This window comes from Tenrec ecaudatus, chromosome 1, assembly GCF_050624435.1.
Source record: "Tenrec ecaudatus isolate mTenEca1 chromosome 1, mTenEca1.hap1, whole genome shotgun sequence".
NCBI lineage: Eukaryota > Metazoa > Chordata > Mammalia > Afrosoricida > Tenrecidae > Tenrec > Tenrec ecaudatus.
Window position 1 is genome coordinate 35,014,486 of NC_134530.1, and position 27,829 is coordinate 35,042,314.

General features: G+C 54.4%; 1 protein-coding gene across 1 annotated transcript; it reads right to left on the reverse strand.

The window, feature by feature from the left end:
* Positions 1-239: 239 nt before the first annotated feature.
* CIROZ (ciliated left-right organizer protein containing ZP-N domains) lies at positions 240-25,835 on the reverse strand. The gene is made up of 12 exons (XM_075559991.1): positions 25,663-25,835; positions 22,155-22,345; positions 16,726-16,850; positions 16,362-16,463; positions 10,310-10,375; positions 9,072-9,209; positions 8,388-8,472; positions 7,120-7,316; positions 6,783-6,906; positions 2,395-2,521; positions 706-775; positions 240-365 (listed from the first exon to the last, which is right to left on the reverse strand). The coding sequence occupies exons 1-12, from the start codon at positions 25,833-25,835 to the stop codon at positions 240-242; spliced, it is 1,524 nt and encodes a 507-aa protein (XP_075416106.1).
* Between the last annotated feature and the right edge of the window lie 1,994 nt (positions 25,836-27,829).

Genomic DNA, 27,829 nt, shown 5'->3' on the forward strand with positions numbered 1-27,829 from the left:
GCTTTTGCCGGGGATGGATCTGCCCGGAGAAAGGAGGGGCGCCGGGGGATGGGGGGGGACGAGAAGCCGCTTCGGGAGAGACCGTTTATCAGCCAAGACAACCCTGATTATTTATTTATTTCCCGCGTTCCGGGGCGTTGCCGGCAGCCTGCCTTGGCCCGGTTTCAAACCCCACTGCCCGCGCTGGGGAGGCCTGCGGGGGTGCGCTCCCAGGGCGGCCCCCAAGGACCTCGCCCTGGTCAGGCCACCGCACCCTGGCCACGCGGAGGAGCTGGCAGGTCGCGCTGCGGGGCCGCTGCGGGGGGGGGGGGGGCGGAGCGCTGGGGAGTCCTGGGGTCACCGGGGATCACCAGTGCCAGCTTGTCCTGCGGGAGGCAGAGGAAGGGCGCGGTTAGTGATGTACACGGAACTCTGCCGTCCCCACCCTCCCTCTTCCCCATGGGCCTGGAGTCGCCCTGAGATGGGTCCCCTCACCATCACCTCCCAGAGAGCCTGCTGCTGTGGGGCTGCCCCCCCACTCCGCCCCCTGAGAGAGCCGTAGCCCCTTCTGCCTGGGGTTGGCCAGGTTCTGGCCATGCACAGACCGGGCCTTCTCCGCCCACTTTGGGACCTCAGAAATCCAGTTAGGGAGGAAGTATTGTTACCCCCATTTGACTGATTGGGAAACTGAGGCACAGGGAGATGAGTGGGTGCCAAACATCGCACAGCTGGTGAGGGCAGGAACTTGAGCCCTGGAGGCTTGCCTGTGGGCCTGGCGCCCATCTCCGCCCGTGCTCTTGGGCATGGGGCGGGGAGTGGGGGTGGCAGGTCGGAGCACTAGACTTTTGGGGCTGGCTTCCAAAGTGGATCCTATAGCCCCTGCCCAGGCAAGACCCCATGGCTAGCTCAGGAAAGATGTCCAGGCCCCAGGGCTTGGCGGCTGCAGAAATAAAGGGCAGGCTCTGTGTGTGTGGCTTTCCCCTGGTTCCCGCCAGCCCCCCAGCAAGGGCAAGTCGACAGCATCGCTGGTCCCTGTGAAGGAGGCCCAGCTGCGACATGGAAGGCAGAGGCTCTGCAGCCAAGCTGTGGGGACAGCTGCCCTGGCTGACACCCACGCAGGGAGAAGAGGGCGGGCCTTCCACTGGCTCCACCACGGAGCCTTCCAGGGGGTTCCTGACCTGATGCCCCCAACAGGCAACAGGGCCTGGCACTCACTGTTTTGATATTGAATCAGGCTCCCTTGCCCAGCAGGGTGGTGAGACCCAGCACCTCTATGACCTGATGGGTTCTGGCGACCACCACAGGTCCTGGTGCTGTCCAGCTCTGTCCTGAGGGGACCCTGTGACCTCCCCTCTGGAGGATGTTTCCTGGCGCGCCCTTGGAGAATGATGGGGACCCAAAGCCTCCTCAGCAGGGCTGGTCATCGAGGGCCTCATCAATGCCTGGAATTCCTCATTGACCTGGTCAGGCTCCCTTGGCATGGACTTCCCTGCAGCCACGTCCCCCGTGGACTGACCTCCCAGCACATGAGGACTTCTTGGTGACTGGGCAGAGACCTGCTCAGGCGTGACAGTTGAAAGACCTTCTGTTGCAGTGACAGGTCGTCTTGAGACTGAAGTTACTACCAAATGCTCCAACGTCCAGAGCGGCGGTCCAGGAGGGGTGACTTCTGAGGACAAATGCATGGCCAAGGCCATGGGGGCTTGGGAGACTGGGCCTGGGGGACCAGAGCTAGCCTGGATGGCTCCTGTGGATTCCAAGGAGGGCAGGGCTGAAGGCAGAGAATGTTCAGGGAGCCCCACTTCCCCCAGGAGAGCTGATGGCCCGGCCGAGGCTGCACTGCCCTGGGGAAGTTGGAGGCAGTGGGTGTCCTCCTTGTTCCCACAGTCCTGGCTGTCTGCCGATGTGGTCCAGGCGCCTTCCTCGTCGAGACAGGAGAGGAAAAAAGGCGTGGGAAACAAAAGCAGATGGTCTTTGCAGGCCCTGAAGAACCCCGCCCTGAGAAAGGCTCTTGGGAGCTGGTTCTCCAGCCTGGCCTCAGGGGTCCCACCTCTGGCCCCTAGGGGGATGCCTGTCCCTCCCACCCCTGCCCGTTTGTGTGCCACTGGTCCTCCCTGTGCCTCCTCTTTCCACCCACTCTCAAGGTGCTACAGGAGCAAGCGGGCAGGACTCTTGGGATCTCCTGTTCTGAGGAACAGTCTTAATTTGAAGAGGAGGTATCTTGGCTGGGGGGTCAGGGTGGGCACCCACTAGAAGAAAGAGTTGAAGGAGAAGGGACTGGGCCCAGTAGTACCTCATGGGAGCTGGTCCCTTTGGAAGAAACTGTAGTCAAGGATACAGAGATGGAGCTGCATCAGCCCATCCAATATATACAAGGCCTGAGAAAGCTCTCCCCGAGGTCCCAGGACAGCTGACCCTGCAGGTTGGAGTGGGGAAGAGACAGCAGATGGCATACCTACTGGAAGAATCTCTGGTCCTGGGGGCTGGGGGGAGGGGGCGGTCCTCGGTGCAGCAGCTGAGTCAGGCAGCTCCGTCCCCGAACCTGCCAGAAAGGAAGCCGGGCTCAGCCTTCCTCCGGAGGAAGCAGCATCCTCCACTCACTCCTGGAGGAACCACGCGTGTCCCCTTTGCACAGAGGGAACACACAGGCTTCAGAGGACAAGTTCAAGCATCAAGTTCAAGGAAATGTCTTCATGGACTGGATTTCACACACCTTCGGACCTGGAGTCCTTTGCTGAGCACCCATGTTTTTTTCTTTTTCATGAACTTTTTTTTCTCACTCTTTTTACTAATCATTTTATTAAGGGCTCATACAACTCTTACCACAATCCACACATACATCAATTGTGTAAAGCACATTTGTACATTCATCGCCCTCATCGTTCTCAAGACATTTGCTTTCCACTTAAGCCCCTGGCATCAGCTCCTCATTTTCCCCTCCCTCCCTGCTCCCCGCTTCCTCATGAACCCATGACAATTTATAAATTATTATTTTGTCATATCTTACACTGTCCGACGTCTCCCTTCGCCCACTTTTCTGTTGTCCGATCCCCAGGGAGGAAGTCACATGTAGATTCTTGTAATTGGTTCCCCCTTTCCAACCCACCCTCCCTCTACGCTCCCAATATCGCCACTCACACCACTGGTCCTGAAGGGATCATCGCCCTGGGTTCCCTGTGTTTCCAGTTCCTATCTACCAGCGTACATCCTCTGGTCTAGCCAGACTTGCAAGGGAGAATTTGGATCATGATAGTGGAGGGGGGAGAGGAGGAAACATTTAGGAACTAGAGGAAAGTTATGTTTTTCATTGTTGCTACATCGTACCCTGACTGGCTCGTCTCCTCCCCGACCCCCTTCTGTAAGGGGATGTCCAGTGGCCTGCAAATGGGCTTTGGGCCTCCACTCTGCACTCCCCGCCTCATTCACTATGGTAAATTTTTTTGTTCTTTGATGCCTGATACCTGATCCCTTCGACAGCTCGTGATCCCACAGGCTGGTGTGCTTCTTCCATGTGGGCTTTGATGTTTCTGAGCTAGATGGTCAGTTGTTCACCTTCAAGCCTTTCAGACCCCAGATGCAACATTTCTTTTATAGTCACAGAAATCTCAGGGCTGGGTGCAAAGAATAGCAAGTCAGTCTCCCTGCCCTGAGCCAACACTACCGGCCAGTTGGCTTCAGCTTGGGGCCACTCTTTACTTGGAAGTCGAATACTGTGGCCCAGCCCTGGGGACCACACACACCTGGCAGTGCTTACCAACGGACACCGCTTCAAGTGAGGCCCAGCCAGGGCGCCACTGGCATTCTGAGTCCGGTCTTTCTTTGCTGTGTCTGGGAGAGGTGCCAGTTCCATCCTACCAGTCACACATGGCCCCTTGGCAGTGCTCTGCATCCCCCAGGGGACAAACCACCCACCTTTAATTGGGAACCCTGGCTTTGAGCTTGCAGGTCTTGCCCAGGGGTCCGGTGCAGCCCTTTGACATGTTTGGTTTGAGCTGGGTGGCATTTTAACCAGGCTTGGCATTGGTTTCATAAATGAGGAGCCTTTCTATATAGCAAGCCTGGTTTCTAGCTGATGAAGAGTCGGGCTTGGCTGCACGGCCTGCTGCCCTGAAATGCCGGCATGGGCTCTAGCTAAAGGGGCCCTGGTGGTTCCATGTGTTACCCATCCGGCTGCTTGCTAACTGCAAGGACACTAGTTCAAACCCACCCACTGCTCTGCAGGAGCAAGATGAGGCTCTGTCTGCTGCCATAAAGAGGTGCAGCCCCAGAAACTCAACGGAGCAGCTCTACTCTGTCCTGTGGGGTCACTGTGAATCAGAACCAGCACACTGACATAAGGACAAAGGGCTGGGCCGTCCAAATGCTTCATGCTAGCCTGTGGTCTGCTGGTTCGAGTCCACCCAGAGGCACCTTGGGAGACAGACCAGGAGGTCTACATCCTAAAGCCCTGCCACCCCCTGGAATGTAGGTCTAGTCTGACACATAGGGGGAGGATGGGGGGTGCGGGGGAGGCAGAGGTTTGGAAAGACATTGTTGCTCGCCTTCCAGCGTCTGCAAGCTTCTAAAAGGAGCCTGGTGGCACTGAAGTTAAAGCACTCCAAGGTCAGCCAAAGGTCGGTGTTTTGAATCCACCCCCCAAACCCCCGCTACCCAGACAAACATTGTGCCAGTCTGCTTCCATGGAGATCCGCTGCTTTGGAAACATGGCAGGGCAGTTCTACTCTGCCCTCTGGGGCCACTGAGAGCCAGAATGGCCTGGGGGACACTGGGTTGGTTCGCAGCTCCCCCAGCACCAGCTGCGGCGAGGCTCAGTCTGACTCATGGCGCAACTCCCGCCCCCCCAACCCCAACCCCACCCCCACCCCCACCCCCGCCCCGCACCCATGTGTCAGAGTCGAACTGCCCTCCCCCAGGTTCTGAGGGTGAATTTCTCAGAAGCAGATCACCAGGACTTCCTACCGAGGCGCCTCTGAGTGATTGGCAACCTCCCAGCTTTTGAGAAGCCAGCCCCTCCGTGCCTCTGCTCCTGACTGAACATGCCACTTCCTCCTCTGTTCAGAACACGCATGAGCTTTCAAAGGTAGAATTTTTCTGCAACCCCCCCTCTCCCCGGTGGAGGGTGGGGGAGGCGGCAGGTAGTAAAAGGAACATATTGGTGGTGGGGGGGAATCTACTTCCACAGTTCCCCCAGGCAATCCCAGCATATTACTGTGCATGTTTACCCAGAGAATGCTCTTTACCTGAAACATTTTTTGAGAAAGACTCCTAGTGACTCTTGGGTCGAACAAGCACGTAAGGAAGGGGACAGCCTGGGAAGGATGAAGGGCAGACTAAGACCCAGCCCCCCACAGCAAGCAGTTCCCACACAAGAGAAAGAAACAAGTCTTTGCATCGGGAACTATAATAAGACCGGAAAGTTCTAGAGGTGGGGAAGATGCACTGGGAGCCTGGGATGGGGAGAGATTCATTGTGGTGCTGATATTAAATTAATAAAACGAGGGAGAGAACCTTCTTTCCTGATCTAAATCTCTCCAGAGGCCATCAAAAAAAAAACCAAACTTCTTAAAATATTTTTTATGGCACTAGCTGGTCTATTTTTGTGTTTTATGTACTATCTCTCTACCCAGCACCTACGGTCTCTTCAAAGCCCAGAACAAAAGCTCCTGGGCTCCTGGGCATCTCCCCCAAGGCTGCCTGCCTTCCACCTCAGTCCTCCGCAGTCTCTTATCTCTCCTTCCAGACTGGATGCTTGAGCGGAAGGACCACTTCCCATGGCCTCTGTCCCGGGCCCCAGGAGCCTCTCGCTGCATTTCCAGAGTTTTGTTTGGAAAAGGTTGCAGCGGAGGCGCCCCTCCTCCCCGCACCTCCCTTTTCCAAAAGCAATGTCATGGGGCAGGAACTTTGAAACAACAACAACAAGACAGCCAAAATGTGTAAGAAACGCTCAAGAAAACATTAGCCTTTTTTAGCGGGGTGTTTGAACTCACCACCCTCCCCTGGGCCCCTGCCTTCCCCTTTGTTTCTAATTCTGAATTTGGGACTAGATGTGGGCAGTCCCCCCGCCCCTTTTAATCTTTAAAACCGAAACATCACATCCTGGTAACGGGCATTCTTGCTCTATTAACATCTGAGTTCGATCTCCGTCGCGTCTGTCTTCCATTGAGGACAGCTAGGAAGGGTAAGATGAAAGTGATCCACAGCATTTGTGAATTATGTGTATTTCCTTGCACTGTATTTCAGTGGGCTTTGCTCCTGGTGGTTTCGCGTGTGTGAATAACAGCCTGTCTGGTAGCCGTGCTTGCACGGAGGACTCCGCAGCCCCAGAGCCCCTGTCAAGACCCAGCATCTTCGCGCCGAGGACACACACAGGCTTAGAAGATGGCACTCCCCAGCGGAGACTCGATTGCATCAGGTAATAATCTTCGCCAAGGAGATCCATCTGGCCAGTCAGTGACCTGGAGAGCTGAGACCACACCGGGATCGCCAGGTGGACCCCAGCAGAACTCCCTCATCTGGTGCCAGACACGCTTCGAAGCCCATTGAGCAGATGAAAACAATCAGGGAATTGCTGAGGGCCTTCAACTAGCAGGATGTGCCCTGCCCAGCAGTCTAACTCCAGAGCAGGTCCCCACTTGTGCTCCCGTGTCAGCCCAGTTCTACCCAGTGGGTCTGATGCATTGTTCCCTTGGTTGGGTGTGGGGAGCCTTATCACGGGAGCAAAGAACCACAGGACCAAGGAAGGTGGAGAGGCACACAGGTACCCCTTCAAAGCAGGCACCCCTCCCCCTTGACACTTCCCTTACCCACGCACTGGAAGAAGTTCTCCGCTGTCCAGAGAGCTGGGGTGGCTGCCTCCACAAATGCCAGGCTCAGGTCGACCCTAGAGAAAGCCTGGGTTCCCGGGGCTCCTTGGTCATCCTGGCATGGCTGTGGGGCCAGGAGGAATTAGTTATGGGTGACAGGGTGCATTCCGTGCCCAGCAAACATGCCGCCTTGACAAGGGTGCCCAGCCTCCAAGGCATATAAGACCAGGTCTGTGTTCAGCTGGTCCCACAGGGCTGCTCCTCTCTCTGTTTCTGATGCCCTGTGTGGTCAGTGGCCCAGAGGAGAAGGGGCCCCAGGAAGGGACAGGACACTGACCTGGACCTGGAGCAGCCCAGCCGCTGGGATGCTGACTACAACCAAGTCTGGGCTCTCTGTGACTCTGAAGGTGCTGGATTGGAGGACTCGGAGGGACCGTAGGTTCAGGCTGTCCTTGATGTCAGGTCCCCTCTGGACCAGACCCAGTCTCTGCTTGGGGATGTGAACGAAGACCTCTCGCTCGGCCTGGGATGACACTGGAACGTGCAAGGACACGTGGCACCAAAATTACACACTTCCCAAGTATTTGTACGGGGCCTTAGCTGGGCCCCCGCCTGGGGTGTTTTGGCCTCACTGCATGCACCACCGGAAGTTGACTGCACAGACAGAGAAGCGGGGAAAGCCCTCCTACCAGGTGACCCTCCCGTGTGCAAAGGCCGCTAAGGACGCTGATGCTGCCCCGGAAGCTGCTGAAAGGGCTCAGCTAAGACCATCCTCAGCCTCAGTGACCTAGCCACGTGCCCCCTCCATTACTCAAGTGGCTTTTAAGAAATACAGCGCTGATCAGTTGTTTACACTTTAGCAAGAATTTCGTTGTGTCAGCTCTCTCAAGGGGCGTTTTGAGCCAGCTCGGCAGTTGCTAAATGAGAGCATCCGTCTCCAAATACAGGGACTTCGGACATCACGGATAGGCAGAGGGATGTCTGGGGGCCTGGCCAGGCCGTTCCCAAAGCCCTAAACTCACCAGGGCCATGCCTGCGAAACTCATTTCATAATCAAATTCTCTACAAATGTGAAGTCTTAGTCATCTCGGAGCTGCCCACACAGGATACAGCCTTGTCTCCACCGAATTTTGCATACAGAGTTCTTTAGAATCAAAATTCCCTGGAGGTAGGAAGTGGTCTTCCAGGTCCCGGGGCCTTTGTACATTACATAAGGCACACCATAATGACGTTATCCCGAACTGGACGAAGCAGTGCTCAGATGGCTGAGCCCAGGGCCCTGCTGAAGCGGCAGACCATCACCACCACCCCCTGCTATTGCAGAGCATCCCCAAGGTCCGCAGACTCCCTGGATCCCATCTTGGGCTGTGCTAGGAGCTTGGAGACCCCAGGTTGAGTGGATGCTTCGACTTTCTGGGCCGCACCACCAGCCTCTCCAGCAAGAGCATCCCTTCCTTGTCGCAGGCATTTCAGAGGTGCCGGGGTCATGAGAAGGAGAGGCAGGATGGAACCCAGGAGAATGAGGTGCCCACGGGGAGGAGGAGAAGCAGACGAGCGAGTGATGGAGATGGCAAAGGCAGCCCTAGGGGCGCTCCTGGGTCTTACCCGGTGGGCAGGTGGCTTCTAAAGAATAGGCCGAGTGGCCACCGACCAGCCAGAGCGGCAGCAGCTCCGTGGAGGTGTTCAGGACCTGCCGGGGGCACAGCGTCCCCTGTGACCTCTAACCCTGCTGCTTCCTGTGCAAAACCCCCTTTGCAGTGCCCACCCTCTTCCCACCTTCGGACCAGCCCCAGGACTGCCCCCCACCCCAGGGGGGTGTTTCAAAGCCCAGGCCAGGGACTGTTGCTCACTGCAACCAGGAAATATTATTTTGCTGGGATATTTTTAGCAGGAAGAGCCTCAGAGCAAATGTCATGTGAGCCGTCTTCTCTTACACGGCAACTTTGGGCTATTTAAGGAGATGGTAATTACGCTCCTGCCACCCTGATCAGAACGCGCAGAATACATGATTGCAGGAGCCCCCCCCCCCCCCATCTGCCGAGCGGAGCACTTTACACTAATGGGGCCCAATTTTCTAAGCTGCCTGCCTAAATCTGTCCAGCTTCACAGGTGGACATTTGAGTTGGTGGCGGAGGGGCATCAAGGGGCTCTTGGGGCTGCGCTCCTGCTTCTCCCAGTGTCAGGCGGTGGGGGGGAGGGAGAGATGGAGGAGGGAGCTAGGACTTGGAGCACCTCCCCCGCCTTACCTGCCACCTACCCCACCAGCAGGGCCAGTTGCCCAACACTGACCTCCCGTCTCTGAAGGAGCTCTGGCCTCGGGCTCTGGACGGTGATGGTGGTGGTATTGGTGTCCACATCCAGTCCTATCAGGCTGGCATCCTCCAGGGATGCCACCAGCTCCCCTCGAAGGGACAGCAGCCACGAGTGCTGGAGAAGCAGAACCCCCAGGGGGGTGCATCAATGTGGGGGCTAGGAGCAGAGACCCTTGAGAGGACACTGGGCAGAGTGAAAGGGCCATCGGGAGATGGACAGGACCAAGGGGGACAGCCAAACTGATTGCCTCCATTCCTTGTCCTTTGGGGGAGCAGACCGCTTGCAGGAGGTTCTTGGCACATATGTGTGGCAGGTGTGCAATGTGGCAGAAAGAATGAACCAACAGTGGCCCCCACAGCAAGGCCCTGCAGTTTACCCAGGCCCAGACCCAGGTCAGACCCCACTGCAGTCCTGGCTTCGGGTCAAGGGGCCGTCATGAGGGTGACTCAGGGCTGGGCAGTGGTCTGTTCCTTGTAGTTGACCTATCAGCCCCTAACAAGAACTGTCGGTCAGTGGCCATCAGAGCCTCAAATACAGGTAGGTGCCTGGATCAGGGAGAAGGGCATGGAGAACTGTCTGGAGGGAGTTGGGGGGAGACCTGAGGAAGGGAGAGGCCCACTAGCTCCAAGTACCCACAGAAAAGTGAAGCAGAGAAGGGGTGGGCTCCTTCTGGGAGTCCTTGAGGGTCAGCTCACTCACTCACTCACTGCCAACGAGTCCATGCCAGCTCCCAGTCACCCTATAGGACCGAGCAGAGCTGCCCTGGTGGGTTTCTGAGACTGTAACAACTCTTTACAGGAGTGAAAAAAAAAACACCTCACCTTTCTCTTGTGGAATGACAGGCGGTTTAGAACCGCCAACCTTGAGGTTAGCATGGCAATGGTAACCCACTTAGGGCCAGCTGTCTAGAATTCCAGGAACAGCTGTTCAGTATGGAAGGAGCCGCCCTGCCTATGAGTGAGCTCCCGGCCTCAAGAGATGCAGCGCAGAGAGCCAGTGTGGACAATACTGCCCTCTCCTCTCGGAGTCCCTCTCAGTGGGCCCCAGAGCACTTCCGGGAAGGTGCTGGCAGTGTCACACGATGACTGCCAAGCCACCAGCCTGGAAGAGTTGGCCTCGTCCACCAACACTCTCCACAGGGGGCAGGAGTGCAGACCCTCCACCTCGGAGCGGCCCTGAGCCTGCAAAAAGGAGAGTTCGCCTGCCCCACCTACCTGTCCACTGGAGCTTCCCGGGGGCAGCGACCGAGAGACCTGCAGAACAAACAGGAGGCAGTCTCCCTGGCAAACAGCAGCAAAGGTGCGTGAGTCAACCCTTCTGCCGAAGCTGGAGAGTTGGCAATTACCCCAGCAGGAGGCTGGCGGGGAAGAGGTGCCAGCCGGGCTGTTTGCTCATTAAGACAAGAAAATCATTTATGTTCTGGGACTCAAGTGTCAACAGTCCCAGGGAAATGTCACCGCCTCAGCTGCCACCCGGGGCCTGGCCAAGGGGGCAGCTGGGGTCCCGGGTACAGCTGGCGCAGCCTGTGGTGGGGATGCCCCCCAGGGCCCACTTGCCACTAAGGTGGCTTCCCCGGGTCCCTCGTGCATCTTGCTTTTCTTCCTAGCCCACCCATGTCTTCCTCACCTTGTTCCTTTCTGCTCCTGGCCGAGCATGCACAGTGTGTGTGTGGGAGGGGGCGGGGGGGTGTCAAGAGGAGATCACAGGATGATCAATAGACCCAGCATGTCTGAGGCTGAGAGGTGTCCCTGAATATGGGGGTCTCACTGCTAAGAAAACTCCCCTGGCAACCCATGTGTGTGCAGAGAGGAGCCGCGGGTTTTGAATGGCTGGAAGCCCATCCCCAGGCCTTTCTTCCATGGTCCCGGTCAGGGGTGGATTCCAACCTCCAAGCCCTCAGTCAGCAGCCAGCAAACCAGGGCAGTCCAGGGCACATGGGGCCAGCTGCGGTGGCCACTGTCGGTGACATCCTGGGGCCCTTCGCAGAGGAGGCTTCCAGCAAGTGGATCCCTCCTCTCCATTCTGATCCCCCAGACTCCCCTCTGGGCAGGCAGCCTGAGGCACAAGGAGAGTCACAGACCCACAGAGAGCCCCTTAGAAATCGCCAGTCTCGGGGTAGGAAAGGGGAAACTGAGGCCAGAGAGGAATAGATCCTAGACACGCCCCCGTCCCACACCGGCTGAGAGGGACTCCTGTTGGACTCTCCAAATGGCACCTTCCTCTCTGACCCCAGCTCTTCCAGGCCCCTGCTGCCTCCTCACCGAAGATCAACCGCCCACCCCCCACCCACCTTCCCAGTGCAGGGAGCCCTGGGCCAGGACCTGTAAGTCCACACAACTGGCTGACTCCACTCACTTGGGACAGGATGGAGGTACATGCTGCCTGCAGTTTGGGGACAGGGTGGATATGATTCAGCACGTTATCCCCTTTCCAACCCCAAATTCTTATCCCTCTGTTCCTGCTTCCCACACTGCAACCGGGAGGGAAGTTGGGGAGCCCCGAGGCTGGGGAAGCGGCTGTACCAAAAGAGTGCAGGGGCTGCAGGCCGGCCAGCAGCACGCCACTCCCACCCTCCCACCCCCCACACCCGGAGCTCTTTCATGCTGTGCCCAAGCACAAGGCTATATTTAGGGCCCGCGGACATTCTGCAGGACCTCCGGCTCCTGCGCTGGGAGCAATCGCTAATCACCGCATTGAGTTTGCGGGTGCCCCTGGGCACACTTAACCCAGGGCAATGAATAGTTATTGCCGGCCTCCCCGCTCGGGGCCTGTGGGCACACTTAAGCGAGCTTGCGGATGGCTGCGTGCGGGGCACGACTCGGGTACACCCTTGGGCACCCTGCGCCATCAGCGGGGAGAGGCAGAGTATTAAATATCTATGTGCCCTGTGCCCACAGCTGCATTTAGCCAAGGGCAAGGCCGGGGAAATGACTTTAATTAAAACTTAATGCAAGTTCAAGGTGCAGCCACGGAAGCGGCGGCTGCGCCAGTCACCAGGAATGAATCAGTCAATTCGATGAGGTTTGGGGGGTGGGAGGGGTGGCGGGAACGGGGCAGCGAGACGCGGCTTCTGTCCCGAGCCACATCTTCGCCGTGGGAAGCGGGTCCGCCCCGAGCTCAGAGGCCGCTGGTTGAAGGGTGACGGGGATTCGGGAGTTGGGGCGCCTGGGAACAGAGCGGGTCCGGAGTCGCCGGACTCGGGGAACATTGTCCCCCTGGTGGCAGCTCCCAGAATTACAGGCCCAGTGCGGAGCGGGGCAATGACCAGCCCTGCCAAGGCAGGTCCTGGTGGGACTGGGGTGAGACCTTGGGGAACCAACACCAGGGTGTGCCACTGAGAAAGCACGGGCCCCCTAAGAATGGAGAGAAATGAGCTTCAGGAAGCAGATGGCTCCTTCCCCACCTTAGCACACACGTTTGGAATTCAGACCAGATGACAATGGGAAGATAAGTGGTCCCGCAGGAGCAAGAGACTCTGTCATATTCAAATGTGTCCTCTTGGTGCGGACCATGGTGCCTGACAGGTTGGTGCTCTGAGCTTCGGCGGAGCTGCCCCTGACTTCTGACAGCCACGGGCACAACCTAAAGAAACTGCCCACTGAGTTGGGTCGCTGATGGTTTCCATGGGCCGGAGGAGATTGCCAGGCCTTTCTTCCTAGGTGGTGTGGAAGTCCCTGGTTGTTTTTATCAAATGGATGGTGGCTGTGAATCGAACCCCGTGCGGGGGCGTGGGGTGAGATAGGGGCAGGCAAGGACTCCAGCAGTGAACCAGCCCTGCGCTTGTCGGATACCTTGAGCTGGCTCTGACTACAGAATGAAACATTGCCTGGTCCTGGTGCCCACGCGCATCTGTTCATCCGCCTAAGCCTGTTGTTCAGACGTCACATCCGTCCATCTTTGGGAGAGTTGACCTCTTCCTCTGGCCCTCCACCTCACCCGGCAATGTCCTTTTCTCGTGGCTGGCTATAGGCCATCTGGCCAACACTGACTCAACGGCGACCCTCTAGGACAGAGTAGAACTGCCCCTAGGGGTTTCCAAGCCTGTAAGTCTTTACAAGAGTGGAAAGCCCCATCATTCTCCCCAAAAGCAGCTGGTTGTTTTGAACTGCTGACCTTGGAGTTAGCTGCCTAAGTTGTAACCACTATGCCACCAGGGCTCCTGGCCAGGCGTAGAGCAGGCGCTGACTAAATGCTTGTTGCGTGATTGGCCGTCATAGCCTTTTTATTTAAGCTCCTCCTTCCCTTCCGGTTTCCCTCCCTTCCCCGCCCCGCTCCTTTTGCCTTCCCCAGTCCCACCTTCCCCATAGTCTCCCACAAAGTTGGCAAACTGGTGTCTGTCACTCAAGTCAAGGTCAGCCAGTCAGGATTTGTTTGAGCCAGGAGCTGTTTTACAAGAATTAAGTCGACTTTTTTTTAATTGGGGAACTTCACATGTAATTATGGGTTCCTCGTTTCTTTGCAAAATTAGAAAATCGAGCCAGGTGAGGTTGGAAGGGAGTGATGGTGCCCATGGTGTTGGGGGTGGCAGAGGTTGGGAAGGCACGGTTGCTCCCACAGCCCTGCCCTCTGCAGGGTCGCCTCTGTCACCATCAGCTGGGACACCTCCGGCAAGCTCCCTAAACTCTCTGGGCTCGGAGGACAAGTAGCCCACCCAGTACTGCCTGGGAAGAAAGTTCTAGAGATCTGCTTCCATTAAGATTCCAGCCAAGAAACCCCATGGCACAGCTCTGCCTCTCTAACCCATGGGGTTGCCAGAGGGCAGAAGCAACCCAGTGGTCACCACCGACAACAGCAGTGGCTTAGAACGGCCAGCGGGGACGGATGAGGCTTAGGAAGAGTCAGTGAGCCGAGTCCCATAGTGCCCGGCACCCGGTGACATGTAAACACAAAGAGCTCCCTGGCCTGTTACCGCAAAGTTTTGCCTTTCTGCAGGAGCTGCAATGGGGCATCAAGCACAGTTGCCCACAGTCAACCACATGCGACCCGAAGGGCCAGCATTTGCCCAAAAAGCAAGCTCAGAAGGCAGCAGGAGGCTGGAGAGAGGGAAACCCAGTGCGGTTACCGTGATGTGAGTGCGGCCTATGTCAGGGGAAAGCGGCACGAATTGTTGAATGGGAACTTCATCTCTCTACGGATTCCAACCCCAAAAGGTTGAAAACAAAATCAGAGTTCTTTCCTCCCCATCTAACCACCCTTCTCACTTCTAGCTCAGACACCCCTCTCCTGGCCCTGGCCCTTCCTCCCCTACACGCCTGGTCTTGAGGGCGGACGGAGGCACCTGGGTACCCCACAAGGGCCGAGAAGGCCTGCTTAAACAATGCCACCTGTCGACCCTCCTGGCCGGGGCTACCTCCTGGATCAGGGATAGCAAGCCCAGCCTGGAATGTCCTCTGCCGACCTCTGAACCCTTTACCTGGACGAACTCGGGTCCGCAGCGGACATGCACTTGGTCCAGCCTTGGCGTTCTCACTGGACACTCCATGATATAGCCATCACTCCGCTCCGGCCTGCTCACCCCTTTCTGAAAGACTCTGATTTCCAACCTATAATTTGCTTTCTAGAAATAGGGCGAAATGCATGTGTGCAAATGAAAGAGGGAAATACAGTTAATGGGCTGAAATTATAGGTCAGTGATTAATCACAGCAAAAGTGATGAACAGTTACTGCCTAGACACTGGGCAGGCCGCCTGGAAGAGAGCCCAAGGCCAGCAAGGCCGCCAGAAGCCAGGGCCCGATGCTGGGCTTCGGCAGCAGTTCAGCCCCCCACTAGGGATGCCCCCTCAGGATTGGGGCCATTCATAGATGTCAGGAAGCTCACATGCCTGATCAGAACAAGAAATTCGCCTAACCATCACTTGACGGTTGATAAACATGGGCTCCTTCAGCCCTCGTGATGACCTTGTGGGTAGGTCTTCTTATTCCCATTTTACAGATGAGGCCATTGAGGCTCAGAGGAGGGGACTAAACCAAAGGCAGGTGCACGCAACCACTCCTGGGACTGAGTTTGATGAAGACCGGGTTGGGCTTCTTTGAGACTCGATTTCAGACCATGCTGGGGGCTTCAAAGATGCCAAAACAGCAAGTCCCACAAGGGACGTGGAGCCAACCTCACTCACGGTGGGGGCCTGAAATGGGGGTTGTGTGAAGGGTGTGTGATGGCAGAGAGGAAGATAAAGTGGAGGGGCAGCATCCTCTGCCATCGCGTGGATTCCTGCTCCTAGTGACCCCAGGGGACACAGGACAGCTGCTTCTTCTGGGTTGTCATTGTTGACAGGAGCAGACAGCCTCCTCTTTCTCCCATGGAGTGACTGGTGGGTTTAAACTGCCCACCTCAGAGTTAGCAGTCCGACCTTTAATCCACACAGCCACCAGGGGTAGCATCCTGCCTTTCACTTCCCCCACCCCCTCCTGGCCAAAACCCCACTCAGGAGGTGCTCTGCGCTCGAATGAGCAGGGAAAGAAGAAATGGAGCGAGGGGGAAACGGAGGTGAGAAGGGAAAAGAAAGCTAGATCCATAGCGCTGTTTGATTCTGGGGTGTGCAAGCAGGTAATTGCTCAGCTGCCACTGGAAAGGTTAGGGTTCAATTTCACCCAAGTGCCGCGGAAGAAAGGCCTAGGAATCTACTTTAGAAGAAGCAGCCATTGGAAACTGGGTGGAGCTCAGCTCTATTCTGACACCTGGGATTGCCTGGAGCAGAGTCTACTTGAGAGGGACTGGGTGGGTTTGGTTGATGGGGGTGTCTCTGTGCTGCCCCCCTCCTCACCCCCGCCCGAAAGTGTCAGCTCCCCTTGTTTTCCTCTGATTGGCCTAGGCTGCCTCCTCAGCTCCCCAGCCCCTCCCCTCGGCTGGGCCTTCCCTGGGGTGAGGTTGTGTGGGGCCTGGAGCACAGGCAATCTGGAGGAAGGGACTCCTTTAAGAAATAGAATAGAAGAAACACCTGTGCAAAATACACAGCACAGCTTGGCAAGGTTCACCAAGTTATGCAGCTCAACCTGATGGGGACTCCGGCCCAGGAATGGCCACATGGCCCGTGCCTTTGCCTCTGTCACGTGCCTCCTCTGTAAAATGGGAATAAGAATGCCTTCCAAGGAGACGCAGCCCTGATGCCCAAAGGTACAAACAGCTGTCCACTGCCAGGTGGTATGTGGGTGAAGCTCCCGTGGGCGCATGAGGGGTTTGTGCAGCGCAGCCTGAGCAACTCCACGGTGCCATTCGCTCGCTTCACTGCGCCCTTCCTGAGTCCCTGCTGCGTGCCAGGCCCTGACCTCGTTGGGGGCAGGGGCATCATCAGTCAGGAGGCAGGAGCCAGCAGGTGCCGGCAGCAGGTGCACCGCAGAGGAGGGCTGGTGTGCTATCAGGAAGACTGCCTGCAGGAGGCAGCATGTGAGCTGGAAGAACACAGCTCTTGGTGCCCTTGCCCGGAAGCTCCGTGAGGGCACAGAGTGGGTCTCCTGGTCTCCCTCAGCTCGGTGCCAGGCATGGGACAGGTTTCTACAGAGGAACAGCGGTGCCTGCCGTGTCTCCTGACTTGGTATCGGTGCCCAGGCTAAGCTCTCTTTGCCTCCCAGAAGGGAAGCATCCCCAAGACAGCCCTGAGTCGCTTGATAAGAAGGCGTGCCCTGCGCTCACCTCCTTCTGCACAAAGCAGGCCGAGTACAGAGCTCGGAAGACGAAGTCTCCATCAGGAGTGGGATGCAGGAAGTAGCCACACTGAGCAAGAAGAGGATCCAGGTGGGGGGCGCTCCTCCAGGGCCCTGGAACGGCAAAGGGGCAGACTGCTTGGGCTGCTGCCTCAAGCCAAGTCAGAGACCTCAGGCACGTAGCGAGAAACCAAAGGGCTACTTTGCCCTTACCTGCTGCAGGTTGGCGATACCAGATTTTTACTCAGGTAACACGAGCGTCGTATGGAGGTTTTGAACCACGCAGCCCGCTGGGAGCATTAGTTTCCTGTGCACGTTGTATGCATGTGCACTTTATTTGCATGGGTGCGCTAGTGGTAAAAATCTATACTCGTCCTACTAGAAGACCTGGCAAGCTATTGGTCCTACCTTCAGAACAGGTCTAGTATTTGGCCCTTTCTCCCACCCACTCTGCCCGAGTTCCTTCCATGTCTGTCGTCTCCCAGTGTCCTGCATAGCTCCCATCTCCTCTCCACAGGGTGGGCGGCAGGGCCCAGTGAGAAACAAAGTCAGGTCAGGGCCTCTCCCCCCTGGCTCAAAACATGTAAAAGTCAAAACCCTTGAAGGTCTCGCTCAAGTTGTCCCCTCCTCACCGGCCTCCCCTCTCACTGCCCTTCCCCGCCCGTCCGCCCTTCAAGCTCCAGCCCCACTGGAGTTCCTGGCTGCGTCTCTGCAGGCAGGCTCGCTCCTGCCTCCCGGCCTTCACATGGGCAGCACCCTTGACCTGGATGCTCCTTTCTCGCTCCCTCCTCTGCTTCCTGAGTGTCATCCTCAGTGAGACTCCTCCTGCCCCAATCCGACTCTCTTCTTGTCCTTTGAGGCCCCACTTCCTGCGATCCCCAAGGTCAGCAGTTCAAAACCACCAGTGGCTCCAGGAAAGAAAGCCAGGACTTTCTTACACCCGTGAAGACTTCTAGTCTCGGAAGCTGACAGGGGCAGCTCTATGCTGTCCTGTAGGGTCGCTATGAGTCAGCACTGACCTGATGGCAGCGTACTTGGTTTTTTAATGTTTACTGCCTCCCAGAAAGATGGGGCTTTCTACTCCCATAAAGAGATACCATCTTGAACAAAAAAGAGATTTAGATACTATCTTGGAAGCCCACAGGACCAGTTCTCCCCTGTCCTACAGGGTCACTAAGAGTCAGCATCGGTTCAGCGGCCGTGCGTTTGGTTTGGGCTTTCCCGCCTCCTGAGTGGCTCAGACAGTCGGCATGCTTCTGAAGCAGAAGGATGAAGGTCGAGCACTCAGAGATACCTCGGAAGGCCGCCGGCTCTCTCCTCCTGAAACACCAGCCTTCGACAGTCCTGGGCAGCACAGTTCTACTCTGGCCCACGGGAGGGTGTCAGGAACTGGAGTCAGCTTGATGGCAGCAGGTTGTTCCTTTGAATCCACCGACTAGTTTACTGAGAAGCCTGATGGCATAATGGGTTACACTTTGGACTGTCAAGCACAAGGTCGGCGGTTCGGAACCACTAGCCAACTCCTGCTGGGCATGGGGGAGGGGGATGAGACTAACTTACCCATAAAGAGTTACAGTCTTAGAAGGAAACCCACCTGGGCAGTTCTACCCTGTCCTATATTGCAATGAATCGGCTCTCACCCAGTGTCAGCTCCACAGGGTCGGGAGCACTGATCTGCCTTTTTCGTTGCCTAGTTCGGTGCCTGGCGTATGAGGGGGCTTCAAAACGTCTGTGGGAAAATCCTGTATCTTTGCATTCCTGTTTCCACAGACCTTCCGAAGCCTCCTGGTCACGGCCTCTTTAATCAATAGCTGTTGAGAGTCAATCTCAAGAGCGCTCCTTCCGGCTGGGGGCTCACGGGGAGTTTGGGGTTTTTTTAAAAGGCCTTGGGAATTTTGCTCATTTGCGTCCTTAACTTGGACTGCTGGGCTCATGCTGCCTTCCTCTTGATCTGTTTTTCAAGGCTGGCGGTTCCCTTTCCCAATGCCGGCGCTTCCTCGTGGGTTTGCTGGGAGACACGACCCTGGAAACCTTTCTGGGGGGGTTTGCGGGGAGCAGGCCACCTGCCCCTGGATCTTTAGCTCCAGTCCCAACCCCTGGCAGAGGCAGGCTCTCGCCAGGGAAATAAGCCGTCCCGTCTGGATGTGCAAATTGACCTGCATCACTTGGCATTCACGTTTGCGCTCTGTAAATATTTGCCTGGCACCCCGCGGCTCGCACCTGCTTGCTGTCCCCTCAAGTTTACGGGAGGCAGCAGGCACCCTCCTCCCTCTGTCCCCACCTGGCCCTGCCGGCGCTGCCGCCTGACATGAGAACTGCGCCCGCGGAAGCCACAGGTGTCTCTGACAGGGCCTAAAACTAATGGCCTGTGGCTGGCCGCTGTGACTAATTCTCTGATTATTGACTTTATGATTTTACGCTTAAAACTTCTCTATAATAACACAGAAATGTTTAATGGGCTCTATCCAGAGCCATAAAAATTACTTATTGAACAAGCATTTTAAAACTATTAATCTATTGTTTTCCATTAATAATGGCTCTCCAAAGAACAGGCGACAGCTTAATGTAGCCGAGGCATTTCTTCTCGAAAAGTGGCCTTTTCACACACAAACGCAGCTCCCAGGGCAACATGGGCTGGCCAGCCAGCCGCAGGGCTGCTGGCCCTCCCTCCATGGCCAGCCCTCTCTCAGACAGTGCTTCTAGAGAGGGAACTGGTCTGGGAGGGAAAAAGAGGGAAAGAATTCAGATGGCCTGTTCTGTAGCCCCCCACAATGGAGAATGGGAACAGGGGAGAAGTGGGTAATTTGGACATCTTTCTACTCTTGTCTCACATACTTTGGGCATGTCATCAGGAGGGACTGTCCCTGGAGAAGGACAGAGGGTCATGAAGAAGAGGCGCATCCTCTAGCACAGTGGTTCTCAACCTTCCTCATGCTGCGACCCCTTGTGTTGTGGTGACTCCCAACCATAAAATAATTTTTGTTGCTACTTCATCCCTGTCATTTTGCTACTGAATTGAGTAACCCCCAAAGGGGTCATGACCCACAGGTTGAGAACCACTGCTCTATGAGATGGATTGGTACCATGACTGCATTAATGGGCTCAAAGGGCCCCACCAGTCCAGCCTATCGACCCGCTGCCATCGAGTCAATTCTGACTCAATGCAACCCTATACAGGGCTTCGGAGGCCGTGAATCCATACAGCTGCATATAGCCTCGTCTTTCTCCCGAAGAGCAGCTGGTGGGTTTGAACCACCAGCCTTGACGTGGGCAGTCCAAGTTTACCCGACAGCACCACCAGGTGCGGGATCAAAAGCTGCTTAGTTCTGTCGTACAAAGGGGTGCTGTGAGTCAGAACTGACTGAATAGCACCTAGCCACAACAACCCTTGTTCCTTCCAGAAGGTTCCGGGAAATCACCTTTCAGTGCTCTCTAGCCAATTGTTCTGGTGGAAAGTTCATGGCTGGAAGATATCTGTGTCCCTCTTCCCTTGTTTTTGTTAGTTCGGTGTGCTGTTCCTCACCACTCCCACCCACAGGAGTCCTGGGTGGTGTGAATGGTTAACGTGCTCAGCTGCGAATCAGAAGGCTTAAGGCTCAGGTCCAGATGGGGGTGATTCAGAAGAAAGGCCTGGCAATCAGGAAAAACTACCCATTGGAAGTGCTATGGCTCACAGCCCTACTCACACAGGGGTGTCATGATGCGGAAGCAGCTTGGCAGTAACTGGTTTTGACTAGATTAAAACCAACCCCAAATTGGCTTCTCATCTCAGATGTGTAAAAATTGTCCCATATTAAGACAGTGGGGATTCGCAAGATTTAAAGGCAACAGAGGGAAATACTGTTATAGACACAATCCTGCAAGAGCGGTGGTCTACGAGAAGATGTCTGGATAGACACGCAGGCTGAACAGGTGTGGGAGGGGGAGGGGGAGTCTGCCACAAATGCATACAGGTTTGACAGAGGACATTTGTGGACGTGGATTAATGTCACTGCAAGTATGTCCACAAAGGTGGTAGAACATACAGGGGACAGAGTTATGAACATTTCTTAGACATGACCAAACATCTTGAGGAAGACGAGTTTTTAGGGAGTCAGGATAATCTCAGGGAACCCCATGGTCCACCGGCATAGCACAGTTCACAGAGACAGTGTGCTCCACCCTACTGCGGTGAGTCCTGAAGCTTGTGAGAAGCCATCGAGGGTGAAATGATTGGTCTATCCCCTGCTGAGGAAAGAGGCGTGATGAAAATTGAAAGATCCATGGAGACAAGGAGTCCAGCAGACGCACGGACCACACAAACATCAGTCCCCACAAGCCGGAGACCAGCAGAACCCGATGGTGCCCGGCTGCCACCACCAACTGCTCTGAAAACGGTCACATTCGACCAGTGGTTCTCAGCCTTCCTCAGGCCGCGACCCTTTTGTACAGTTCCTCATGTGGAGGTGATCCCCCCCAACCATAACATTATTTTCGTTGCTACTTCATCACTATAATTTCGCTACTATTATGAATCAGGTGACCCCTGTGAAAAGGTCGTTCAACTTCCAAAGGGGTCGTGACCCACAGGTTGAGAACCACTGTGTTAGAAGGTCCTGAATAGAGTGGGAGAAAAATGTGAAACCAAGTCACAGTTATAAGAGACTGGTGGGAACCCTGAAACTATGGTCTTGACCCTTAGGGTGGACTCACCCCTATGTTAGAGGGATCCACTACCTAAGATCAATGTTCAGAGGGTTAGGCAGGAAGGAGGGCTGGAGACAGGAACAAAGAGAGGACCTGGGACCGGTCATGGGATGCTGGGGGAATCGCAATGGATCTGTTAAACCAAAAAGTATATGACTTGTTTCGTGTAAAATGATGATCTGTTCAGTAAGCCTTCACCTAATGTACAAGAAAAAAGTGGGGTTGTGTGTGTGTGTGTGTGTGTGTTTAAATAATCCCACCTTTCATTCCTCCTGTCCATTACCTGTCTCAGGTGCTTTAGCTTTTGAGACCCCGAAGCAGCAGGACTGGACATCTGCTCAGGCTCCAGGCTTACTAGATGAGTCAACAAATATTTGCTGAGTGCCTACTGGACACAAGACAGTGGCCTCCATTCTGGAAATCCAACAAGGAACACGTGAGCCTTGCCTGCAGGGAGCTTCCTTCTATTGGGTGTGTCGATGACCAACATATGAGCAAACAATCCTTGAAGAACCTTGAAGAAGTGTTTGGTGTTGAGAAGGAAATAGGCCAGGGATGGGAGGGGGTCCTTGAGACAGAAAACCAGGAAGGCCTTTTGGGGGAGGTGATGTTGGAGCAGAGTTTGAACCAGGGGGTGAGCCTTCCAGGCAGAGGAAAGGCAACACAAACGGTGTGAGGTATGCACTTGAGGACTCTCTTTCTAGACCAAGGCCCTGCCTACCCACGACTTACCTGGCAACTGCAGCTCTCTGCCCAGCCACTGCCTCAAACCCTCCGCGTGGCTCTGTGGCATCCACAGGGTCATGTAGTCTGAGAAGCACTCGACCTCACCTGGAGACAGGAAGATACCCTGAGAAGAGCAGCCAGACTTCTCGGCCAGGCCTGCTCCAGGGGCGTGGTTAGGGGAGGGCCTGGTGGGTGTACTGGGCATAGCCGAGAGTGACCCTTGACCCTTACAGAAGCCCCAGTTGACAGAACATCGGAGAAGGACCTCAGGGTGGGGCTTCTCCAAGGGCAGTGGGGCTTGTTGAAAGGCAGGTACTGAGCTGCAAGTGAGAAATGGGGCTTGAGATCCAACTTTGGGGATGCGGATGCTGCTGGCTCAGGGGCTACTTAGCCTGATGAGGTCCTAGTGATCACAACAATTAGCCACGGCTTTCCTTCTTGTTGTGTTTTGTTTTGGTTTTTTTTGTCATTGGTTTGTTGTTGCTGTTGTTTTGTTGGATATTGTTGCTTGGTTTTGCCCTGTCATGTTTTTGTGCATGTTATTATCTCCGCAGGTCTGTCTAAATAAGACAGGCTGGGTGAACAATCTGGAGGAAAAACAATGGGACTGACAGTTCTGGGGGGACATGGGAGAGGGGGAGGTGGGGGTAAAGTTAGTGGTGTTAACAAACCCAGGGACAAGGGAACAACAAGTGATTCAAATGGGTGGTGAGGAGGGTATAGGAGACCTGGTAGGGCGTGATCAAGGGTAATGTAACCAAGAGGAATTACTGAAACCCAAATGAAGGCTGAGCATAATGGTGGGACAAGAGGAAAGTCAAAGGAAACAGAGGAAAGAGCTAGGAGGTAAAGGGCATTTATAGAGGTCTAAATAAAGGTATGTACATATGTAAATATATTTTTATATGAGGATGGAGAAATAGATCTATGTGCATATATTTATAGGTTTAGTATTAAGGTAGCAGATGGACGTTGGGCCTCCACTCAAGTACTCCCTCAATGCAAGAATACTTTCTTCTATTAAATTGGCATTCTATGATGCTCACCTTCCTGACACAACCGCTGAAGACAAAGTGGGTAAACAAGTAAATGTGGTGAAGAAAGCTGATGGTGCCCGGCTATCAAAAGAGATAGCGTCTGGGGTCTCAGAGGCTTGAAGATAAACAAGCGGCCATGTAGCTCAGAAGCAACAAAGCCCACATGGAAGAACCCACCAGCCTATGTGATTACATGGTTCCGAAGGGGGCAGTTATCAGGCATCAAAGAACAAAAAACCATATCATTGGGTGCACACCTCCATGATATGATCGCTGAGGACAAACGGGTGCATAAGCAAATGTGGTGAAGAAAGCTGATGTTGCCCGGCTATCAAAAGAGATAGCGTCTGGGGTCTTAAAAGGCTTGAAGGTAAACAAGTGGCCATCTAGCTCAGAAGCAACAAAGCCCACATGGAAGAAGCACACCAGCCTGTGCAATGACGAGGTGTTGAAGGGATCAGGTATAAGGCATCATCAGGAAAAAAAAATCTTACCATAGTGAATGAAGGGGGAAGTGCACAGTGGAGACCCAAGGCCCATTTGTCGGCCACTGAAGATCCCCTTGCAGAGGGGTTTAGGGGAGGAGATGAGTCAGTCAGGGTGCAATGTAGCACCGATGAAGAATACAGCTTTCCTCCAGTTCCTAAATGCTTCCTCACCGCCAACTATCATGATACAAATTCTACCTTGCAAGTACACTGGTGCATATAGAAGCTGGAGGCACAGGGAATCCAGGGTGGATGATACCTTCAGGACCAGGGGTGTGAGTGGCGATACTGGGAGGGCAGAGGGAGAGTGAGTTGGAAAGAGGGAACTGATTACAAGGATCTACATGTGACCTCCTCCCTGGGGGGACGGACAACAGAAATGTGAGTGAAGGGAGACGTCAGACAGGACAATATATGACAAAATAATAATTTATAAATTATCAAGGGCTCATGAGGGAGGGGGAAGCGGGGAGGGAGAGGGAAAAAAGAGAACCTGATGCAAAGGGCTTAATTGGAGAGCAAATGCTTTGAAAATGATGAGGGCAAAGAATGTACAGATGTGCTTTACACAATTGATGTATGTATGGATTGTGATAAGAGTTGTATGAGCCGAAAAGAGGAGAAAAAATGATTAGGGCAAAGACTGTACAGATGTGCTTTATACAATTGATGTATGTATATGTATGAACTGTGATAAGAATTGTATGAGCCCCTAATAAATTGTTAAAATTTAAAAAAAAAAGAAAAAGAAAAAAGTGCATTTGCACAAGGGTGGGAAGGTGGGGGAGGGAGGGGAAAAAGAGGAGCTGATACCAAGGGCTCAAGTAGAAAGAAAATGTTTTGAAAATGATGATGGCAACATATGTACAAATGTGTTTCATACAATTGATGTATAGATGGTTATAAGAGTTATAAAAGTCCCAAATAAAACAATTTATTAAAAAAAAGAGTTGTATGAGCCCCTAATAAAATGTTTAAAAATAAATAAATAAAAAGTTAAAAAAATTTAAAATAATAAATTGCCATTCTATGATGCTCACCTTCCCGACACAACCACTAAAGACAAAGCAGGTGAATAAGCAAATGTGGTGAAGAAAGCTGATGGTGCCCGGCTATCAAAAGATACAGTATCTGGGGTCCTAAAGGCTTGAAGGTAAACAAGTGGCCATGTAGCTCAGAAGCAACATAGCCCACATGGAAGAAACACACCAGCCTGTGTGATCACAAGGTGTCAAAGGGATCAGGTATCAGACATCATCAGAACAAAGAAATCATATCATTGTGAAGGGGGGGTGGGGGTGGTGTTGTGTAGTGGAGACCCAAAGCCCATTTATAGGCCACTGGACATCCCCTTACAGAAGGGTCTCAGGAAGGAGGCGAGCCAGTCAGGGTGCAATGTAGCAACAATGAAACAGAACTTTCCTCTAGTTCCTAAATGCTTCCTCTCCTCAACCCTCCCCACTATCATGATCCCAATTCTACCTTGCAAGTCTGACTAGACCAGAGGATGTACACTGGTACAGATAGGAACTGGAAACACAGGGAACCCAGGACAGATGATCCCTTCAGGACCAGTGGTGAGAGTGGCGATACTGGGAGGGTGGAGGGAGGGTGGATTGGAAAGGGAGAACCAATTACAAGGATCTACATGTGACCTCCTCCCTGGGGAACGGACAACAGAAAAGTGGGTGAAGGGAGACGTCAGACAGGCAAGATATAACAAAATAATATTTTATAAATTATGAAGGGTTCATAAGGGAGTGGGGAGGGCGGGAAATGAGGACCTGATGTCAGGGGCTTAGGTGGAGAGCAAATGTTTTGAGAATGATGAGGGCAATGAATGTACAGATGTGCTTGACACAATTGATGTAGGTATGGATTGTGATAAGAGTTGTATGAGCCCCTAAGAAAACAATAATAAATAAAGTCTAGCCACGGCATTTGGCAGAGGGAGCTAGGGAGCCATGTGACTTAAGAGAAAGTGAATACCACTTCCTTTCCACGTTCCAGTGAATTGGTGGGGGTGACGATGCTGGGGTGACGGCGACGGTGAAGGCCGTGGTCGTGATGTTCTTGTTGTTATCATTGCTGTTAGGGCATCGAGTCTGCCCCGTGGTGACCTTGCGCACAACAGAATGCAGCACTGCCCGGGCCCGCGCCATCCTCACCATCATCCCGCAGCCACCGCGGTGACCCTTCCTCTTTGTTTGCTTTCCCAAACACGGCGTCCTCCTCTGGGGACAACACACCATCCGTGCCTCCCAGCCTGACTTCTTCTGAGACTGATGTGTGTGTCCTTTCAGCAGGGGGGCCGTGCTGATGTACCTGTTCCCTCTGTCCCCAACACATAAATTTAAAGTTCCATGAAGAGGTATAAATTATGTCTAACGTGTTCAGCACAGTACCTTAGGACCTCATCCTGTGTTCAGTATAGACAGATACCTGGTAACTATGTCTGTGGTGGATACTAGTGATCATTATGAAAATTTATGGTTTCTTGCCAGGTACACTGGCGTTTTCTGTACTTACATGGAACAATAATATCAAGTGAGAGTTTGGCTTTGTGCATGGAATCTTGTGGGATGGGATGTGTCTCCCCCAAAGAGAGCCCAGCCCAGGCCTTCCTGACAGGGGAGAGTTGCTAAGGAGCTGAAATCAGACACAATTCTTTGTCATCTGAAGAAATAGAAAGATGAAAACATCTTAGCTCCTGGGTAGATTCCTCTTTCCACAGAAACATTTAACTGCCAGGAAAAACACCAAGTTCGTGGTGCCCTGGATTTTGGGTGAGGGCCAGGGTAAGTCCCCTAACGTCTCCCAGACTCCACTTCCTCTTCTTTGAAATGGGCATCAGGAGGAACTGATGGTTCATTGGGAGAACTCTCCCCACCCATGGGAGAGACTGGAGCTCCATTCCTAGCCAGTGCACTTCATGGACAGTCACCCTGTCCATCTCTGGAGGATTGTGGGTTGCTCTGCTGCTGAACTGGAGCTGACAGACTATGGTGGACTAGGAAGAAATGCCTGGCAACCCCCTTTCTGAAAAGCACAACATGGATCTCAGTGGGCTAGACAACCGCTCGTGGGGACGTGAAGGCCTGAGCAGCATTATGCTCCGTTATTTATGGGGTCGCCCTGAATCCAAAGCCGACTCAATGGCACCTAACCACCTCCAGAACCCTTGTTATCAATAAAACATAATCAAATGGTGGACTTGGTGGGAATTGCGATCAATGCCATGAAACAAAATGTGTCTGAACTGTTGGATGGAAAACTGATTTGCTCTGTCAACTTTCACCCAATTTGCAGTGAGAAGCTTTGGTTCGGCTTTTATGTTTAAAGATGGCATGTGGAGAAGCCTGCACCGGTGCTTAGGCAGGCGTGGCGTGGCCCTTTGGGAAATGTGTGCATGCCCTGTGGCGTCTGTGGTGGCAGTGCATGCAGATGCTGGAGCACACGGCTGGGTTGAAACCCCGGCTCCCCCCCCCCTTGTTGCTGTGGCCTCTCAGACAGGCCAAGTGCTGCCCCAAACTCACAGGATGGAGCACAACCACCCCGGGGGGTGGCCGAGACCGTAAATCTTCACAGGACTGAAAAGCCTCGTCTTTAGTCTTTCTCCCCTGGAGCAGCGGAGCGGTGGGGGGGGGGGGGGTGCCGCTGTGCCCTGGGGCTCCTCCATACTGCCACAGGAGAAGTTGATAGACACGATGTCCCCAAGCCTGGCCGGGCTCTGGCCAGAGCTCCCACACTCCATGTGCTGGATTTTACGACTGAAACAGGCTCCGGAGTCGGAACCTCCCCCGGGTGCCACCAGCCAGTGTGTGGCACTCAGGCCCCCAGGACACTATGTCCTCCTTGGAGAACAAAGGCCACACTCTGGGGCAGCGGTCCATCTGCTCCATGGGGAAATGCGCAGAGCCTGAGGAAAGCGATAGAAACATGACTCATCTACCTGTGGAAACTTCTGGCGCCAGGCCGGGCCTGTCCCTGTTTGGCTTGAAGGGCAGCATCCGGGTGAAGGCCACAGACAGAGCCCAGGCAAGGCAGGCGGCCCTGTGGGAGAGGAGGGAAGGGTGAGGTGAGGTGAGGTGGGGTGGGGTGGGGTGAGGTGAGGTGGGGTGGGGTGGGGTGGGGTATGGTGGGGTGGGGTGGAGTG

Coding starts and splice junctions, on each gene's coding strand:
- CIROZ (XM_075559991.1), bottom strand. CDS start 25,835: ATGGCGCGGGCCCGGGCAGTGCTGCATTCTGTTGTGCGCAAGGTCACC. Junction 7,317..8,387: donor AGAAGCCACCTGCCCACCGG/GTAAGACCCAGG, acceptor TGCACGTTCCAG/TGTCATCCCAGGCCGAGCGA. Junction 776..2,394: donor TCCCCACTCCAACCTGCAGG/GTCAGCTGTCCT, acceptor CCCATGCCCAAG/AGCACGGGCGGAGATGGGCG.